The sequence below is a fragment of the Rhinatrema bivittatum genome, chromosome 2 (assembly GCF_901001135.1).
Source record: "Rhinatrema bivittatum chromosome 2, aRhiBiv1.1, whole genome shotgun sequence".
NCBI lineage: Eukaryota > Metazoa > Chordata > Amphibia > Gymnophiona > Rhinatrematidae > Rhinatrema > Rhinatrema bivittatum.
The window spans coordinates 127,514,017-127,533,066 of NC_042616.1; the positions used below are offsets into that span (position 1 = coordinate 127,514,017).

Consider the following 19,050-nt stretch of genomic DNA (forward strand, 5'->3'; position numbering starts at 1 on the left):
CCAAAATCTTGAAGCGAAGGAACCCGCTGGTGGTCTCGGAGGATCGGAATATGCAGGTACGCCTCCGTAAGGTCCAAAGAGGCCAAAGACTCCCCTGGGTATACCGCAGCCAGCACCGAACGGAGAGTCTCCATGCGGAACCGAGGTACCCTGAGGGAGTTGTTGACGTCTTGAGGTCCAGTATGGGCCGGAAGGTCCCTTCCTTTTTGGGCACCACAAAGTAGATGGAATAGTGGCCCCGACCCAATTCGGAGGCCGGCACCGGCACTATCGCACCCAATGCAAGGAGACGATCCAATGTCTGTCGAACGGCCTGGCGCTTGAGAAGGGACCCGCAGGGAGAGAAGAGGAACCTGTCCGGTGGAGTGCGCACAAAATCCAACGCGTAACCTTGTCTTAGAATACTTAGGACCCATGGGTCTGAGGTTATGTGGACCCATGCTTCGTAGAAAAGTGCAAATCGACCCCCTAGACGGGGAACAGACTCGTGGGTCCCCCTGGCATCATTGGGACAATTTCGGAGAGGTGCCCGTCCTTACCGGAACGGCGGCCCCGAAAGGACCAGTTCCAAGTATGCGAGCGAGAGGAAGGAGCCCGAGGCGGCTGCTGTCTCGTGGGCCGGGCCTTACGCTGATTACGAATCCTGTTTCTGCCGGTGTTGAAAGCTCTGTAAGAGCGTGGTCTATCCTCCGGCAACTTATGAAACGCGTTTTCGTTGAGTGACTTAATGATCTGATCCAAGTCCTCCCCAAATAGGTACTTGCCCTTGAAGGGGAGAGATCCTAGGCGGGTTTTGGATGAAGCATCAGCCGACTAATTCCTTAGCCAAAGAAGGCAGCGCGCTGACACCGCTGCCACCATGGCTCGCGCTTGTACTCTGATAAGATCATAAAAGGCATCCGCTCCATAGGCGACCACGGCCTCCAACCTGTCCCCTGCTGGGCCTCGGCGTCTGGCAGGCTCTGAGACGTGAGCAGCTGTTGTACCCACCGGAGTCCTGCACGTTGGGCCAATGAACTGCAAATAGCAGCTCGCATGCCCAGCGCCGAAACCTCGAATAACCATTTCAGATACACTTCCAACTTCCGATCCTGGGTATCCTTCAATGCCGTCCCGCCCGTGACTGGGATGGTCGTATGCTTTGTCACCGCTGAGACCGCTGAATCTACTGCCGGGACTCGGAGCATCTCTAAGAAATCCGCCGGAAGAGGATACAATTTATCCATGGCTCTGCCAACCCTAAGGTTGGACTCCGGAGTATCCCACTCTCTGGCGACCAGCTGTAGGATATTGTGATGAGTGGGAAAAGCCTTTGCCAGCGGCCAAAGGCCCGCTAGGAGTGGATCCCCCTTCTTGACGCTCGGGTCTGGAGTCACTGGGTCCAAAGGGGGATCAATGTCCATCTCCTGGAGGATGTATGGTATGAGCTCATCTAGTTCTCCCGCCTGAAAAATGCAGAGGACTCTAGGATCATCACCCTCGACCTGAGCTGCCAGGGAGGGGTCCTCGGTGAGAGGGTCCAGGAGAGGATCCCCCCCCGCTGACTGCGGTGCTGTCGGAGCAGAAGACGACCCCCGAGACGTTCCCGGACCTTCCTCCGCAGGAGGGACGCTACCCTGGGGAAGGAGACCACCCAAGGAAGTGGTCAGGCACTGTAGCTTAGCTGGAGGACCCCCTCCCCCCAGCAGAGAATCCCTGCTATGCACAAATGCCCTGTGCATCAAAACTATGAACTCCGGGGAGAAAAACCCCTCCGAGTGCTCACCAAGCTGTCTAACCTGCTGGGTTCCGACAGCAGGAATCGGCAGGGTTGCCGAAATCTGTGCCTCAGTCTCGTCCTCCGAGATGCCGGCGTTTGCATCCCTAGACAAAATGGCCACCGTTCCCACGCTCGGCGGGAACGGGGCCTGCCGCTTTCTGCTCACACGGTCCTGTGGTCGCTCAACCTCCTCCGGCGGAGGGCTGTCCTCCCCTCCCGAGGAAACGGTGAATCGCCGACCTTCTCGGGACAGGGAATCCCCCTGTCCCCCGCCGCCTTCTCCGACCATCTGCCGCTGCATCGTTGACGCGAGGGAGGCGGGAGGGAGGAGGAGGAAAGGCAGCTCGAGCACGTAATGCGCAACAGTCAGCCGAGACGGCAAGACTGCGGGTCCAGCCCGGTTCCCCACCCACCGACCCGAAGAGACAGTCAGGGAATGGGTCTTCCCTACGGCAAGCGGCCCCGGGGAATGCGACTTCGCGGGTCAAAAAGCTCCTCACGCCATCGGGGGGGGGGGGGGGGGGCGGGCAGCCACAAACACGGGCAGGAGGGGAGTGACTGGCCCCACCGATGTGCTCCCTCGGACCTGAGCGCCCTGAGCGGCGAAACCTCCGGCGACCTGGAAACAAGAAGTACTTACCTCCAACCCTGGAAGAAAAACAACGGGAGGAGGCAGAAAAGAAGAGAAGGAGACAGTGACAAAAAGTCTGTCAGCAAGTCTCTATGCAAACAAGCCAGAACCCTGGCTGTATCCTTAAAGAGAAATTAACTGTCTAACCAATTAAACTTTTCCTTGATCCCTCATACAAATAAAAAAAATTTTCTTAAAGCTGAAAAACCCTAAGGCCAAGTGCTGGGGACCTCAGTGTCCCCAGGTCACATCTGCTGGAGTCAGAACTATACTGAGAGCTGAGGCAGGGGAGGCGTGGCTATATGGCACCCCCCTGAGAGTTTTGTTCTGACTCCATTTGCTGGACAGGGGACATAACCCACCATCTGGAATGATCCTGGTATGTACAGGGAAACCAGTGCCTTGAAGCATTGCTCTCTGACTCCATCTGCTGGTGGGAGTGCATAACCCACTGGTCTGGACTGATCTGGATATGTACAGGAATGCTGTTTATAAGAGACTAAAACTGAATTAAATGTGAACAATGCTCAGAGCCTAGAAGATGAATCTTCCCCTAGGGAATTTTGGACTTTCAGATTGGTTTAACATCAGTATTTATTTTATCTGATTTTTATATTCTGCTTTGCAGCACAAGTAACAACTTAAGTGCTATTGGAAGTATGGTTGTTGTGGTCCTGCAAGGGGACACTAGCCCAGGGGTTAGAGTATTTTATAATACTATAATTCAGTAAAATACATTTTTCTTAAAATACATTTATAATTACTGCCAAATATATGGCACAATAACTACCTGTACATCCTGCTTCATCTATGTCTGCTTCAGGCCCCAGGGTTTCTTTTTCTTCCGTTTCCCCTTTAAAAGAATGAAAGATTCAAATAAAAATCACATTGCTTGCACCTTAAAAATTAAGGAATGTTTTTTGAGATACAAAATGCCACAGTTTAATAGCATTTGAAGAATAGCTTTTCAGATACCACAGTATAGTTAGAAGCCTCAACTGAGACACCCTAGCAACAAGTAGTCTAGGACTTCGCAAATCTCCAAGTGACCCTACAACCAGTCTGGTTTTCAGGATGTCAAAGATGAATATATATGAAATATACATAGGTTAGAAACCCAGTATATGTACATTTACCTCATGCAAATTCATTACAGATATTCTGACAGGACAGGTTTGGGAAGCCCTAAATTAGATGACCTTTCCAGTTCCTTCAAATCACCATTGGCAACACAATAATGGAAGATTTCAATTACCCTAGTATTGATTGGGTAAACTCATCAAAATGTCAGAGGTCACGTTTTAGGATGCCATAAAAGTTTGCTTTATAGAGCAACTGTTCCTAGGTCTAATGAAGGGTGCAACTATTTTAGATCTAGCCCTCAATGGAATGGAGGAACTGGTAGAAGGGGTGTTGTGGTGGGGGGCTACTTAACAATACTGACCATAATACAATTAAATTTGATATACTCACTAGAAACAGGGCAAAGAAACTACTTCAGAAGCATATAATTTTAAAAAGGAAAATTATGATGAAATGAGGAAATCAGAAAGTAAAATATAAATTACGGGTTTTAACGGTTAAAGTTTGTATGAGGTGTGGGCATTGGAGGCCCAGATAAAACGTATTTCACACATTCAAAAACAGAGTATGACCAAATGACTGCCAGCATAGTTAAATGGTAAGTTAAAAGAGCCAGTTTAAGCCAACAGGTTATCTTTCAGAAAAGGAAAGCAGATCCAAATGAAGAAAATAGGAAAAATAAGTTTGCATAGCATAAACTGTGTTTTCTGTAGAGAGCAGGATAAATTAGCCATATGTGGGTGATGCCATCTGGCTGCAAACAGACTTTTTTCCAAGCTAGTAGAGCTTTGAGCCCCATTGAGCACATGTAGGAGTTCCTGTGTGGGAGTTGCCTCAGAGCATCCTCAGTCTAATTCAGAACTAATTAGATGTGTATTTGACTTTTCAGGTAGGAAAGCAGGAATCTTATGGCTAATTCATCTCATCTATGAAACACCATTTATGGTAAGCAAACAATTTTCCGTCAACAGTGAAACCTACCTCCCAAGGGAGACTGCTGTTAAAGAACTTGCTGCCATTTAAGTGAACTACAGCAGAAGAAAAAAAAAAAACCAGGACAATGCAGCTATGTAACATGAGCCGCCAGCCCAGGAAACCTGGAATGAGATTGAAAAGGTTGCCAGACCCCCTTACTGTGAAGGTGCTTAAATGACCATTGAACAGATGAGTCAGACTCAGGTATGGGATTTGCATGTCACAGCCCCTTGACTACTGTTGGCAACTCGCAGTGAAATATCACTTTAAATCAAAGGATAGCAAAATCCTAAATTACAGAACTGACTGGAATAGTCCTGCATTGGAGAATTCTGAAAGAGAGGGATTTATGAGAGAAATGTACTGGAAAAAAAAGAAGTCCAAGGAAGCAAACAGATTCTCAACCTAACAAGAGGAGTTAGACTCTTAGGTACCCAGCTCTCAAACAGAATAGAAAGGTCAGGCAGGATGGAGGGGTATACACAATTTTCTTTCCATACTCCTGCCTGGGTCCTGGCCTTTTAGCTGAGTGAACGTGACCCATCTAGGCCGAGTAACAGCGGATGACTGGCCATGAGTTTAGTGGAGCTAAAATCATTGAAAGATTTTCTGGCACAGCATCCAAAATCCTGTTCTGCCTTGCTTGTTCACATAAAACATGGCCACCTGATTTTCCATCTGATGAGAATACTTTTCCCCTTGAGTAGATGAGTGAACACTATGAGTGCATTTTGAATAGCTCTGAACTTGAGAAGATTTATCTGATAATTTTTCTCTTGAGATGACCAAATGCCCTGGGTTTGAGAGGACTGCGTGGGCACCCCATCCTACAGTCAAGGCGTCAGTAGGTAAGGTCACCTGATAGGAAATCGGTCAACACAGTGCTCCCTTCGTGAGTTCAGATGGTTGGAGCCACCACTGGAGTCCCTACCTAATTTCCAATGTGATGTGGATCACTGTGTGTAGTAGCTGCATTAGTTGGTTCCACTGGTTTTGGAGAAACCATTGATTATATTGTATACAGAGGAACAACATGGATAACGGCAGCCATGTGGCCAAGGACTAGTACCTTCTGAGCTGTGGGAAATGTCGAGATAAAGTTGTTGATCACAGAGCATAAAAGTTTTGCTCAATCAGCTGGAAGAAACACTCCTATCCTGCAGAGAATAGACTAATGCTCCAATGAATTGAAGTCATTAGGTTAAGACAAGATTGGACTTTCCGAAGTTTATGAGATAGCCTAGATTCTGTAGAAGCTTGACGTTTGGTGAAGAGCTTCAAGGGCTCTAAAGTGAGTAGAGGCTGTTGTCTAGATATGAAAAAACTTGTATTCCCTGTTTAAAGGCATTTGGTGAAAACTCTGGGGAAAAGTAAGTACGCAGACGGAAGAACTTTGTATTAATAGTGCACAGAGTCTATATGGAAATGTAGGTTATTGCCCAAAAGCCTGATGAATGGGGATGTGCACATATACTTCTTTGAGGTCCAGTGAACACATCCATTTTTCCTGCTGTACGTAGGGAAGAATTGTACTGAGGGAGTTCATTTTGAATTTCTGCCAATGCATAAAGGTACTTAAGAACATTAGATATGCCATATTGGGTCAGACCAAGTGTCCATCAAGCCCAGTATCCTGTGTTTAACAGTGGCCAACAAGTCACACAAATACCCAAACATTAAATGAATAGATCCCAAGCTATTAATTCTTATTGATTAATAGCAATGGACTCTGCTCTAGGAACTTATCCAAATCTTTTTTAAACCCAGCTACACTAACTGCACTAACCACATCCTCTGGCAATTAATTCCAGAGCTTAATTATACGTTGAGTGAAAAAGAATTTTCTCTGATTTGTTTTAACTGAGCAACTTGCTAACTTCATGGAGTGCTCCCTAGTCCTTGTATTATCTGAAAGAGTAGATAGAGTCAAATTTATCCATTCAAGTCCTTTCATGATTTTATAGACCTCTATCATATCCCTCCTCAGTCATCTCTTCTCCAAGCTAAACAGTCCTAACCTCTTTAGACTTAACTGATAGGGGAACAATTCCATCCTCTTGATCATTTTGGTCACCCTTCTCTGTAATTTCTCCAGTGCAACTATATCTTTGAGATGTGGCAACCAGAACTGCACACAGTATTCAAGGTGCGGTCTCACCATGGAGCGATACAGAGGCATTATGACATCCATTTTATTCGTCATTCCCTTCCTAATTATTCCTAACATTCTGTTTGCTTTTTTAAGCAGACGATTTCAATGTATTATCCACTTTAACGCCTAGATCTCTTTCCTGGGTGCTAACTCCTAATGTGGAACCTAACATCATGTAACCACAGCAAGGATTATTTTTACCTATATGCATTTCCTTGCACTTGTCCACATTAAATTTCATCTGCCATTTGGACACCTAGTCTTCCAGATTCACAAGGTCCTCCTGCAATTTCTCACAATCCGCTTCAGATTTAACTACATAGTTTTGTGTCATCTGCAAATTTATGCACGTCACTCATCCTGCCCCTTTCCAGATAACTTATAAATATATTTAAAAAAACACCAGTCCTAGTGCAGATCCCTGAGACAATCCACTGTTTACCTTTTTCCACCGTGAAAACAGACCATTCAATCCTACTCTGTTTCCTGTCTTTTAACCAGTTTGCAATCCACAAAAGGATATCACCTCCTATCCCATGACTTTTTAGTTTTCTTAGAAGCCTCTGATGAGGGACTTTGTCAAATGCCTTCTGAAAATCCAAATACACTACATCTACCGGTTCACCTTTGTTCACGTCTATTCATCCCTTCATAAGAATTTAGGAGATTTGTGAGGTAAGATTTCCCTTGGGTAAATCCATGCTGGGTGTGTCCCATTAAACCATGTCTATCTAAATGTTCTGTGATTTTATTCTTTATAACAGTTTCCACAATTTTTCCCAGCGCTGAAGTCAGGTTCACCTGGAGCTATTTTTAAATATTGGGGTTACATTAGCCACCCTCCAGTCTTCAGGTACAATGGATAATTTTAATGATAGTTCACAAATTTTTACTAATAGGTCAGAAATTTCATTTTTTAGTTCTTTCAGAACCCTGGGGTGTATACCATCTGGTCCAGGTGATTTAACACTTCAGTTTGTTAATCTGGCCTACATCATCTTCCATTTTCACCATAATTTGGTTCAGTTCATCTAAATCATCACCCTTGAAAACTGTCTCGAATGGGTATCTCCCCAACATCCTCTTCAGTAAACACCGAAGCAAAGAATTTTAGCCTTTCTGCAATGGCCTTACCTTCCCTAAGTGCTCCTTTAATGCCTCGATCATCTAATGGTCCAACCAATTCCCTCGCAGGCTTTCTGCTTCTGATATATTTTTTAAAGTTTTTATTATGAGTTTTTGCCTCTATGGCAAACTTCTTTTCAAATTTTCTCTTAGCATGTCTTATCGATGTCTTATGTTTAACTTGTCAATGCTTATGCTTTATCCTATTTACCTCTGATGAATCCTTCTTCCAATTTTTAAATGAAAATCTTTTGGCTAAAATAGCCTGTTTCACCTCACTTAGTAACCATGCCAGCAATCGTTTGGCCTTCCTTCCACCTTTCTTAATGCATGGAATAAATCTGGACTGTGCTTCTAAGATTGTTTAAAAATACTATGTCCACACCTGTTGCATAATCTAGCTTTGTAGCTGCACTTTTCAGTTTTTTTGGGGTTTTTTTTTTTTTAAACTATTTTCCTGATTTTGTCAGTTTCCTTTATGAAAGTTTAGTGCTAGAGCCATGGATTTACTTACTGTCTCCCTTCCTGTCAATTCAAATTTGACCATGTTATGATTACTATTGCCAAGCGGCCCCACCCCCATAACCTCTCTCACCAAATCCTGGTCTCCACTGAGAATTAAATCTAAAATTGCTCCCTCTCGTCGGTTCCTGAACCAATTGCTCCATAAAACTAATTTAATCCATCCCAGCAATCCAGGATGGCTCTCAAATCTCCCAGGATTTATTTTTTTTTTGTTATGAGGAATTATTGGGAATAGAAGCCTTTGTTGCAGTTAGAGCGGGGTAACTTTTCTACCATCAGTTTCAGCCCGGTGGGGGCAGTGTCTGGAAAGTTGGAAAGCCATCTCTACCGATCAACGGGTCATCCACTTAGTTCAGTGTGGGTACTGATTACATATTTCCCCAGTTGCTGATCTTGCTGTATCTCAACACTACTTCGGTAGATCCTTCACAGCTCTAGCTGGAGATATAACACCTCCAACAAGAGACAGTAGAACTGGGGAAATATGTAATCAGTACCCACACTGAACTAAATGGATGACCCATTGATCGGTAGAGATGGCTTTCCAACTTTCCAGACACTGCCCCCACCGGGCTGAAACTGTACAGAAACTTAGGTATTAAAAATTGGGAGTAGGTTTTGTGTTTGTTGAGGTGCCTTGGGTTGGGAATAGTCCCTCTGGCACGATCTGACTGGTAGTTGCTACGATTGCTGTGAGGCAATAGTGTTGTATGGGATGATAGCCACGTTAGTGGTAAAAAGACCTCTTGTATGAGTAGAATGATCTTCTGAGAGGAGGATTTGGTTCTGCTGTGGTAAAAGGGACCAGACCACTACATTTTTTACTTTTATCTCTGAAACAGTTTCTTGCAATTTTTCTCTGAAGAGAACACCACCAAGGCAGGAAAAATCAGGTAGTTTTTCGTGTACATCCTCACGAATTTGTTAAACTTACTCAGCCATGCCAGATGTCATGCTACTATAGATAAAATCAATGTTTATGTTTAATACATTTCTTAATTTGCCTCTACACTAGGCCCAAAGCAATGTACAAACTCATACAAAATTCAGTAAAAGAGAATCACTATTAAAATATCATACAAGATGAAAACAAAATACAATATGATGCACTGAACTTGTCACTCAGACATCGTATTATAGAAACACTGTCACATATAGCTAGCATAAAAACGACTGCTTAAAGCAGTTTTCAGCATAGATTTAAAAGTTAAGCAGTTAACTGCCTGTCTTCTGACTAAGTTCTAGAAAGTAGGTGCAGCAACAGAAACGGCACACTCACGAGTGACAGCCAGGCAAGCATGTTGTCTGAGGGAACATACAAAAGTCCACACTGCTGTAACCTCAGTGCACGAGTAGGACAGTTATAGCCCCACCACGGCATCAGTCCAAGGAAGTCTGTCAGAGCTGATCAGTTTAAAGCAATCGTACTCACTTTATATAGAATATGTTGAGCCTCAGGAAGCCAATGCAAATCCATCAGCACAGGTGTAATATGATCCTTTCACTTTTCTTCTGCAATATGATGGGCAGCAGAATTCATGAGCAACTGACCGGGTTTTCCAGGCCTGAGCTGATACACCCAAATAAGCAATGTTACAATAATCAAAAAGGGGCAATAGAGAGGCCTGGACTACCATACAGTAATCAGCTTGATCTAAGACATTTTAAACCACTCAAAACGCACAGCTTGAAAAAAAACCTGATCTTACTACAAACTTAAAATAATGTTGAAAATTTAAATGAGAATCAATCCAAATACCCAAATTTGGCCAAGGTGTCAAAACACACAAACAGCTCTGAGAAAGTGTCTAATTACATCCTCGAGGTCCAAGAGAGCTTGAGGTGTCAATCTTTATGTCTTCTGAGCTGATAAACATCTTTAGGCTTTGAATACAGGCATCAATGTACTGGAAAATATGAAGTAGAATTAGGGGTGAGCAATTTGGGAGGCCAATATTGTGCTTTGAAACTCCATCTTTCCGAAGGCATCCAACACCATGATCTTTGCCAGGTGGTGAGTTTGAATGCAACCTGGTTTTCTTAGCTCTCAAGCGCCAACTCTGAATATAGATTGGTGAGGAAGTTGGGCTACTCCGCAGCCTGGAGAATTCTGCATCTGAAACTTGAGATCCAGTTTCCTGGGTGCAGTAGTACCAGAGTGCAGAGTTTACTACATTTTCATTTGAAGCATGTCAAGAATGGCATAAGTTGGCAGAGCAGTTAGATACTGGATATACTCTGAGCCAAGTTCCCCAAAACTTCTGTTTGCAGATCTGCATCCTTCTGGATAAGCACTCCAAGAGTCTAGCCCATTTTTTCAAACTCTGAATAAGTTAGATCCTCCAGAAATGACGAGTGTTCAGACAATGCTAGCAAAAGGTGAGAAGGTATGCTCGTAGAGCTGCCTGAGGACGGCCGTCCTGAAATACAGAAAGAATAGCATGGCCATATTGGAGATGGCAGAGGCTCAGGTCTATGCCTTGACCGTGAAGATTCTGCCTCTGGGAGAAATCTGAAGAGGTAGGCAATAGATGAGCTCCAGAGATTACACTTCACAGTGACTAAGACAGTAATGGCTGCTGCTGAGTTGAGTGCTGAGTCAGGAGAAGATACTGATTTGATGGATCCAGTAAGGCAGAGAAAATGTCTCTATTTCCATGAGATGGTCCAGAGAAGATGAAACTGATCAGGTGTTTGGGGAGGAGACACATCCTTCTGTACTAGGATGGACTCCTGCCGGTGGACCAATGGCATGGCTGATGACAAAGTATTGAGTGTATTAGTGTAATAGGCTACAAAGAGCAGGCACAGACAGAAGACGGTTTGTTTTTATCAAAAGAAACAAAAAGTTGGATGGACTTCCTATGGACTGCAGTGCGGTCTAGGTAATATGCAAGTGACCGTTTACAGTCTAAGGTGTGCAAAACCCTCTCACCTTGGTGAGAGTGAGGTCTGGGGAAGAATGTGGGCAAGACTATGGACTGATTCAAGTGGAATTCCGTAACTACCTTGGGAAGGAATTCTGGGTGAGTACGGAGGACCACTCAGTCATATAGGAACTTTGTATAGGGTATGTGACAAGTGCTTGCAACTCACTAACCCTTCTAGCAGATGTAATAGCCACTAGGAAGACAACTTTCCATCAGGTCTATCCAGTACCGAGCGGTAGGAAGAGCTGCGTTAGTGCCTACGGCACCCGCGGTTACCACCCGCACAGTGCAGCTCACCTACCGCTCGATCCTGAACTCTAATTGCATGCAAATGCATGCCGCGGCTAATAAGTGCCCGTGAAGCGTTAGGCCCGCGCAACCCATTTTACTGGATAGAGCGCCTATACAGTATCCTGGGTGCGCGGGCCTAAGGCTTCACGCCACGCTGGTATCTGTCATTTCAAATGTCATTTGAAATGACAGATACCAGGAAGCGAAAAAACCAAAAGCAAAAAGTAAGTCGCTTCGCCGCTTCACTCTTCCCTCCTCCCAGAGCAGGGCGCGAAAAGCAGCCTTGCTCCGGGAGGAGGGAAGCGGCGAAGCGACTTACTTCTTCTTTTGGTTTTTTTGCTTCGCCGCTGTCAGTGTCTTCCCTTCCTCTTGGAGCAGGGCGCGAAAGCTGCTTTTCGCGCCCTGCTCCGGGAGGAGGGGAGAAGAGATGACAGCGGCGAAGCGAAAAAACCAAAAGGGGACCCGACCCGACTTACTTTTGCAGCCGTCCGGCATCGCTGCTCCCCCGCCTCATCCGGCTTCGCTGCTCCCCCGCCTCGTCCGGGAAGATGGCTGCCAGCACAGGGGAAAGCGGCCCCTGTGCATTCAATTGGCTGCCGTGACGCCAAACGTCGTGACGCCACGTCTTGAGCAGCCAATTTTTTTTTTTTTGGCTTCGGGAGCAGGGGAGAGGACTGGGGCTGCCACGGAGACCGGCACCCATGATCGCGGCCGGGGCAGGTGAGCGGGGGCTGGGGGGAAAGCTTGCCATCTACCCTTACCCCTGCCTCTACCGCAGGGGTCAGGGTAGGCGGTAAGTTTGCAGGTTAAACGCGCAACAAAACGGCAGGGAAAACTAGCGATAGTCGGGGCGCGGGTTACGGGATGCTAGGGAATAGCTAATTCGCTCGTTTGCATGCAATATACATGCCGCGGGCGGAAGGGGTTGCCCGGGGAATTTAGGATGCGGTATGAGTAGGTTAAAGAGGATTCGGGATCGCAGGAAGGGCTAACGCGGCCGGAACGTGAGTTAAAAGCGGCTTAGGAGCAGGGTAAACGCGGCCGCACTTTACAGGATAGGCCTGCATGTAAGAAATTTAACATCGCAGGAATCCATGTGTTCAAAGGGAGAATGCATGAGTCTCGTTAGTACTACATTAAGGTCCCATCCTGCGACTGGTGGCCATAACGGGGGTTTAAGCTGAATTAAACCTCTCAAATCTACTGACAAGGGGTTGCGCTGATATCGGTGCATCCCTTACTGTATTATGGTAAGCTGAGATAGCACTTAAATGTACCCTTACTAACGTAGTCTGGAGACCAGAGTCTGAAAGGTGCCAAATATGGTCTAATAAAGATGGTGTGGGTCAGGAAAAGGGGTCAATACTTTTTTGTGCCTACCACATGGTGAATCTTTTCCACTTAGAACGATATGTTTTTCGAGTGGAAGGTTTACGTTAAGAAACAAGCACTTGAGACACATTAGTTGAAAGAATGAGTGGTTATAGGATCAAGCTTTTAACATCCAGGCTATTAGAGATAGGGATTGAAGGTTGGGATGGCACAACCTGCCCTGATCCTGAGTTATGAGAGTGGGAGCTGTGCCCAGACGAATTGGTTCTCTGATCGAGAGGTCGAGAAGTATGGGAAACCACACTTGTCGAGGACAATATGGGGCTATGAGTATCATTGTCCCTTTGTCCTGTTGTAGCTTCACTAGAGTTTTGGTTATCAGCGGTATCAGGGGGATACGCATATAAAAGGCCTGAAGTTCAGGGGCGAGCAAAGGCGTCCCTGGCGAACTTATTGATCTGCTTGTATAGGGAGTAGAAGCTGTCCACTTTGCGATTCAGTTCGGATGCAAATAGGTCTATGATTGGTTGGCCCCAGTATTGGAATATTCTGGTCGTTACCAAAGGATCCAGGGACCACTTGTGGGGTTGGAACTGATGACTGAGGCAATCTGCAACTATGTTGTGTATGCCTGCTAGATAAGTGACCCGGAGAAACATGGAATGTGTCAGGGCCCAATCCCAAATTTGTGCCTTCTGGTTTGTTCAGGTACCACATGGCTACCGTGTTGTCTGTCTGTATAAGAACAGTCTTGTGTGAAAAGCAGTCCTTGAACGCATAGAGAGCATAACGTATAGCTCGAAGCTCCAGGAAGTTGATTTGAAATGTTGCTTCGAATTTTGTCCAAGTACCTTGAGTCTGGAGATTGCCTATGTGTGCTCCCCAACCTATGGTGGATGCATCTGTAGTTAAAGTTACTTGCGGAATTGGTTGTTGGAAGGGTAGGCCTGTGTGCAAGTTGTTCGTGTTCGCCCACCAGAGGAGAGATGAACGTAATTGGTGGGTTATTTGAATTGGAGACGACAGAGGTTGAATGGCTTGTATCCACTGTGATCTTAATGTCCATTGGGTTATTCTCATGGCTAATCTGGCCATTGGAGTGACGAGGACTGTGGAGGCCATGTGGCCGAGCAGAGTTAGAAATTGATGGGCTGTCACACATTTCTTTGTGTGCAGAGATTTCACTAATGTGGAGAGTGTCTCTGCGCGGTCCTCTGGGAGGAAGGCTCTTGATATTGTGGTGTTCAACTCTGCTCCGATGAACTGTATTAGGTGAGATGGTATGAGGTGGGATTTTAATGAAGTATCAGAGTTTGAAATCGAAACTATGCTAAAAAAACTAAATCCTGCCCCACATGCTCAGGACACAATACCCACCACAGACATAAAAAAAATAGCCAACACTTTTCCCCGACACTGACAAAAATAGTTAAACTATCCTTAGAGGAAGGGTCCATGCCAGACGCACTAAAAGGAGCAATCGTAAACCAATATTAAGAAAAACAGCGACCCACTTAACCTAAGCAACTACAGACCAGTATCAAACCTACCCCTAATTGCAAAATTAATAGAAAAAAACTATACAAAAGCAACTAACCGAACACCTGGATAACAATAACATCCTGTATACCTCACAACATGGTTTTCAAAAACACTATAGCACAGAAACACTCCTGCTTGCGCTAACAGATAACATCATGAGGGGTTTCGATAATGGTAAACACTACATTCTAGTGATGCTAGACCTCTCAGTAGCCTTTGATACTGTGAATCATAACATACTGTTAAATAGGCTACAAGAAATAGGATTAGGCAACAAAACAATCAGCTGGTTTAGATCATATCTAAGTAACAGATATTTTCAAGTTCAAATCAAAGATTCTGTGTCAGAAAAAATAGACCTTCAAACAGGAGTACCACAGGGATCCGCCCTATCTGCTACACTTTTCAAAATATACCTGCTACCTTTATGCCACCTGTTAGCTGGCCTGGGAATCACTCACTATATATACACAGATGACATTCAATTAATATTACCCATTGATGATACAATTGAGAAAACATTAAACATAGCGAACATGTATCTAGACATTATCAAACAGCTATTAAACCAAATGGAGCTTGTAATTAATATAGAGAAGACTGAATTCCTTCATTTAGAAAGGAAAAAAAATATGGAGATCTCACACAACCCAATCACACTCAATAACAACAAACAAATAATACTAGCAGACAAAGTAAAGAATCTAGGAGTTATAATCGACACAGAACTAAGCTTAAAACAACATATATCCATAAAAGTAAAGGAAGGATACGCCAAACTCATGATCCTCAGAAAACTTAAACCACTTCTAACAACCGCTAACTTTCGATAAGTACTGCAAGCGCTAATATTTGCAAGCACTGATTACTGCAATACCATTCTACTAGGTTTACCATACACCTCCCTAAGACCACTACAAATCTTGCAAAACACAGCTGCAAGAGTATTAACTGGCAAAAGGAAAAGTGATCACATCACGGAAACACTGGCCGAGCTACACTGGCTTCCCATTGAACAAAGAATACAATACAAAACACTTTGCACCATACACAAATTAATATACAACGAAAACGCAGACTGGCTTAACACTGCCCTTCACGTACACATCCCCAATAGAAACCTAAGATCAGCCAACAAAGCACTCCTAACTATTCCATCAGTCAAAACAACAAGACTGACCCAGGTAAGAGAGAGAGCATTATCCTTAGCAGGACCCATACACTATGGAACTCCATGCCCTTGGAGTTAAGATTACAAAGAGAAAACAAAACATTTAGAAAAAATCTAAAAACCTGGCTCTTCAAACAAGCTTTTCAAAAAGAGAAGGGAGAATAGAAAACCAAAGAAGCGCAAGGTACAATCAAAGAGCACCCACACACACAACAGTAATCACTAAGTGTGTAGTTTTAAGTGAACCCTGCAGTAAAGGATAAAGTTACAATTATAGAATGAGTCCTGTACTCAAACTGCTATAGAATTGACCTGGACATGTTTTTTTACACTCTTCTAATAATTAAACTTGTTTAAAAAAAACTGTTACCGAACCTTATGGCACCTATGAAAAATGAAAGATTATAATAGCATTACTTTTATGTGCCTTTATGTAAACTGTTGTGACGGTACCCACCTTAATGACGGTATAGAAAAGACTTAAATAAATAAAATTTTGGGAATTGATTAGAAATCCCAACGAGTGGAGCAGATTGATTGTGAGCCTGAGAGAACTGAGAGCATCTTGTTTTGACTGGCTTTTGATGAGCCAGTTGTCCAGGTAAGGGAAGCTGTGTATGCTTTCCTTGTGCAAATGGGCCACTGCCACCGCTAGGCACTTTGTGAATACTCAGTGTGCTGAGGCAAGTCCGAATGGCAGAACACGGTATTGGAAATGCTGATGTCCCACCAGGAAGCGCAGAAACGTGCGATGAGGGAATATTGGAATGGGAGTGTAAGCGTCTTGCAGATCCAGAGAACAGAGCCACAGTCTCCAGCTTGAAGAAGGGGAAGCATAGTGCCTAAGGAGACCATTCTGAATTTTTCTTTTCGTAGAAATTTGTTGAGATTTCGTAGGCCTCCTGTTTTCTTTGGAATGAGGAAATAGTGGGAGTAGAATCCTCTGCCCTGCTGAGGTCGGGGAACTGGTTCCACAGCCCTGGCTCTCAGGAGGGTGGATAATTCTGCTTGCAGGAGGGTGTTATGATCTTTGTGCATACAAAGAGACTTTGGTGGAGAGTCATTTGATATTGTGAGAAAATCCAGTTGGTAACCTTGTGTTATAATGGATAGTACCCATTGATCTGTTGTGATGTTTGACCAATTGTGTTGAAAGAAAGATACCAGACCTCCCACTGGTAGATTTGGAATCGGGTTGGTGGAGTGGCTGCTGTCCTCTGGCAGATTTTCAAAATCTTGATGCAGGGCCTGTCTGAGGCGGAGGCTAAGGCCTAGAAGCTCTTGGTTGTCTAGGTTGACTTCTCTGTGCTGGTCTGGATGCCCTACCACGGGGTGCTAGTGGATAATACCTTTGTGGCCTGTAATAGGGTTTCCTTTCTCACTGTTCTACTTGCAGAAGAGGGTGTTTCTGTTGGAACAGAGGAGAGTTGGCGCAGAGTTTCAGAATGTTGTTTTAGCTGCGCCACTGCATCTTGAACCTTTCCCCCAAAAAGGATGTCACCAGCACAAGGCAGATCTGCCAACTTTTCCTGAACCTCAGGCCTAAGGTCAGAGGCTTTAGCCAGGCCCACCTACAGGAACTAATTCCTGTTGCAGCCATCCTGGACGAGGTTTCAAAACTGTCATAGGCTGCACGGACATCATGCTTGCCTGCTTCTAGACTTTTGTGTATGATGTTATTCACTGAGTCTTGATATTGTTGAGGTAAGGACTCAGACAGTTGTTGCATCTGCTTCCATAGATTGCATTGATATTGAGTCATATATAATTGATATGACGCTATCCTGGAGACAAGCATTGAACCTTGAAAAACCTTTCTGCCAAGAGTATCCAGGAACTTTTGTTCCTTGCCAGGAGGTGTAAACGAGTGTTGGCAGATCCTCTGACTTCTTTTGGGCGGATTCTACCACCACAGGTTGGTGTGGGAGTTGGGGCTTTTGGTAACCTGGTATATGCTGTACTAAGTAGGTGGCATCCATCCTCTTGTTCACTGGTGGGATTGAAAAAGGGTGCTCCCACAGCCTATGTTGTAGGTCAATCAGGACTTCATGGACCGGTATTGCTAAAACATCTTTAGGAGGATCAACAAATTGCAAAACCTCCAGGGTCTTTTGCCTCATGTCCTCTTCTGCAACTACCTGGAAAGGAATGGTATCAGTCATCTCCTTTACAAAATTTGAAAAGGAGAGGTCCTCTGGTGGTGACTTCCTTCTTTCTTCAGGTGGGGATGGTTCAGACAGTACATCTTCAGATGAAGTATCTGTCTGTCATCCCAGGTGTCTTATGAAGGACATTATGGAGGAGTAGAGAGGTATGAACATAGGCATCTAAGGCGACACCGGAGTTCTTGGCCAAGAAATTCCAGACGGCCCTGGAATGGGTTCGGGCATCGGAGAAGTCCCGGAGGTCGTCTTCACTAACGGGAATCGGTATTTTTGGTGCCGCTGGTAAGGGTTGCATCGGGAGAGCACCGATGAGGGCATCGATCTTCGAGAGTATTGGTGTGAAGACTGAAAGGTTTGGCGCCGGCATCGGTAGTGGCATCGGTGCAGGCATCGGCCCCAATGGTTGGAGGTCTCGGAGAGCGTCTGACTGCCTGGCGGATAAAACCTTCCAGTTCCTCCTGTATAGCTGGTGAGGTCAGAGCAGGTATAGGGGGTGGCACAGAAGGCGGAACCTGCTCTTCCACAGGTCCCTGTGGTGGCATGGTACCCGGCACCGTTACCAGTGGGGATCGCCTTGGAGTGAGAGGCATCGAGGGTATCGATGGCTCTTCCACTCGAGACCTTTTTGGCGATGGTTCTACTGGCCCCGGAGTTTCCGGAATCGATCTGACATTGGGTGTCGACGTCCATGGCTATGGCGATGCTTCTCACGATGCTCGGTGCCTTTTCTCTCAAGCACCGATGTAGATTTTATTGATGACCGGGATGAAGTCTGTGATAATCTGTCACCGGAGCCGTCAGGGCGACGTTTTTGGATGACTAACTTTTTGGCCACTCCAGCCAGAGACAACTGAGTCAATGTCGACGTCTATGGCATTTGAATATAGAAGAGATGTTCCATCTTCTCTTGATGGGCTCACCTGCCCTTGGCCGTCATCGCAGCGCATTGTGGACAGGTGGAAACGTTATAAGATTCACCCAAGCACAGCACACACTAGACATGCAGGTTGGTGATGGACATAGTGCGAGGGCATTTTTTTAAAACCCGTTGCCATTACAAAGGCCGGACAGCCGTCGACTATCTTCTGACAGAAAAAAATCTGTTTAACCAGAAAAAACAAGTACTCACCAGCCGGTGGAGACTGGGAGACCCCTATGAAGGGGATTGAGAATTTTTAATTTTTCTCTAAGTATATTGTGTGAGAAAACTCACATAGGGCTCCTTCACCACGATGCTAACTGCAGCGAGGAAAAACAGACTGAAGGGAGACTCCTGTGGCTCGAGGGATCATGGCATGCTGGGCAGGCTCAGTGTGCCAGTCAAAAGTTTCTAGAAACTTTGACAGAAAGTTTTCCGTGATAGGGCTCC

General features: G+C 45.2%; 1 protein-coding gene across 2 annotated transcripts in view; it reads right to left on the minus strand.

Moving 5' to 3' along the window:
- Positions 1-19,050, minus strand: part of ZEB1 (zinc finger E-box binding homeobox 1) — a 730,328-nt gene that overhangs the window by 346,740 nt on the left and 364,538 nt on the right. For both annotated transcript variants that reach the window (XM_029588597.1, XM_029588596.1), the window contains exon 3: positions 3,181-3,243. In XM_029588597.1, the coding sequence (XP_029444457.1) occupies positions 3,181-3,243 (63 nt within the window). The remainder of the gene's footprint in view (positions 1-3,180; positions 3,244-19,050) is intronic.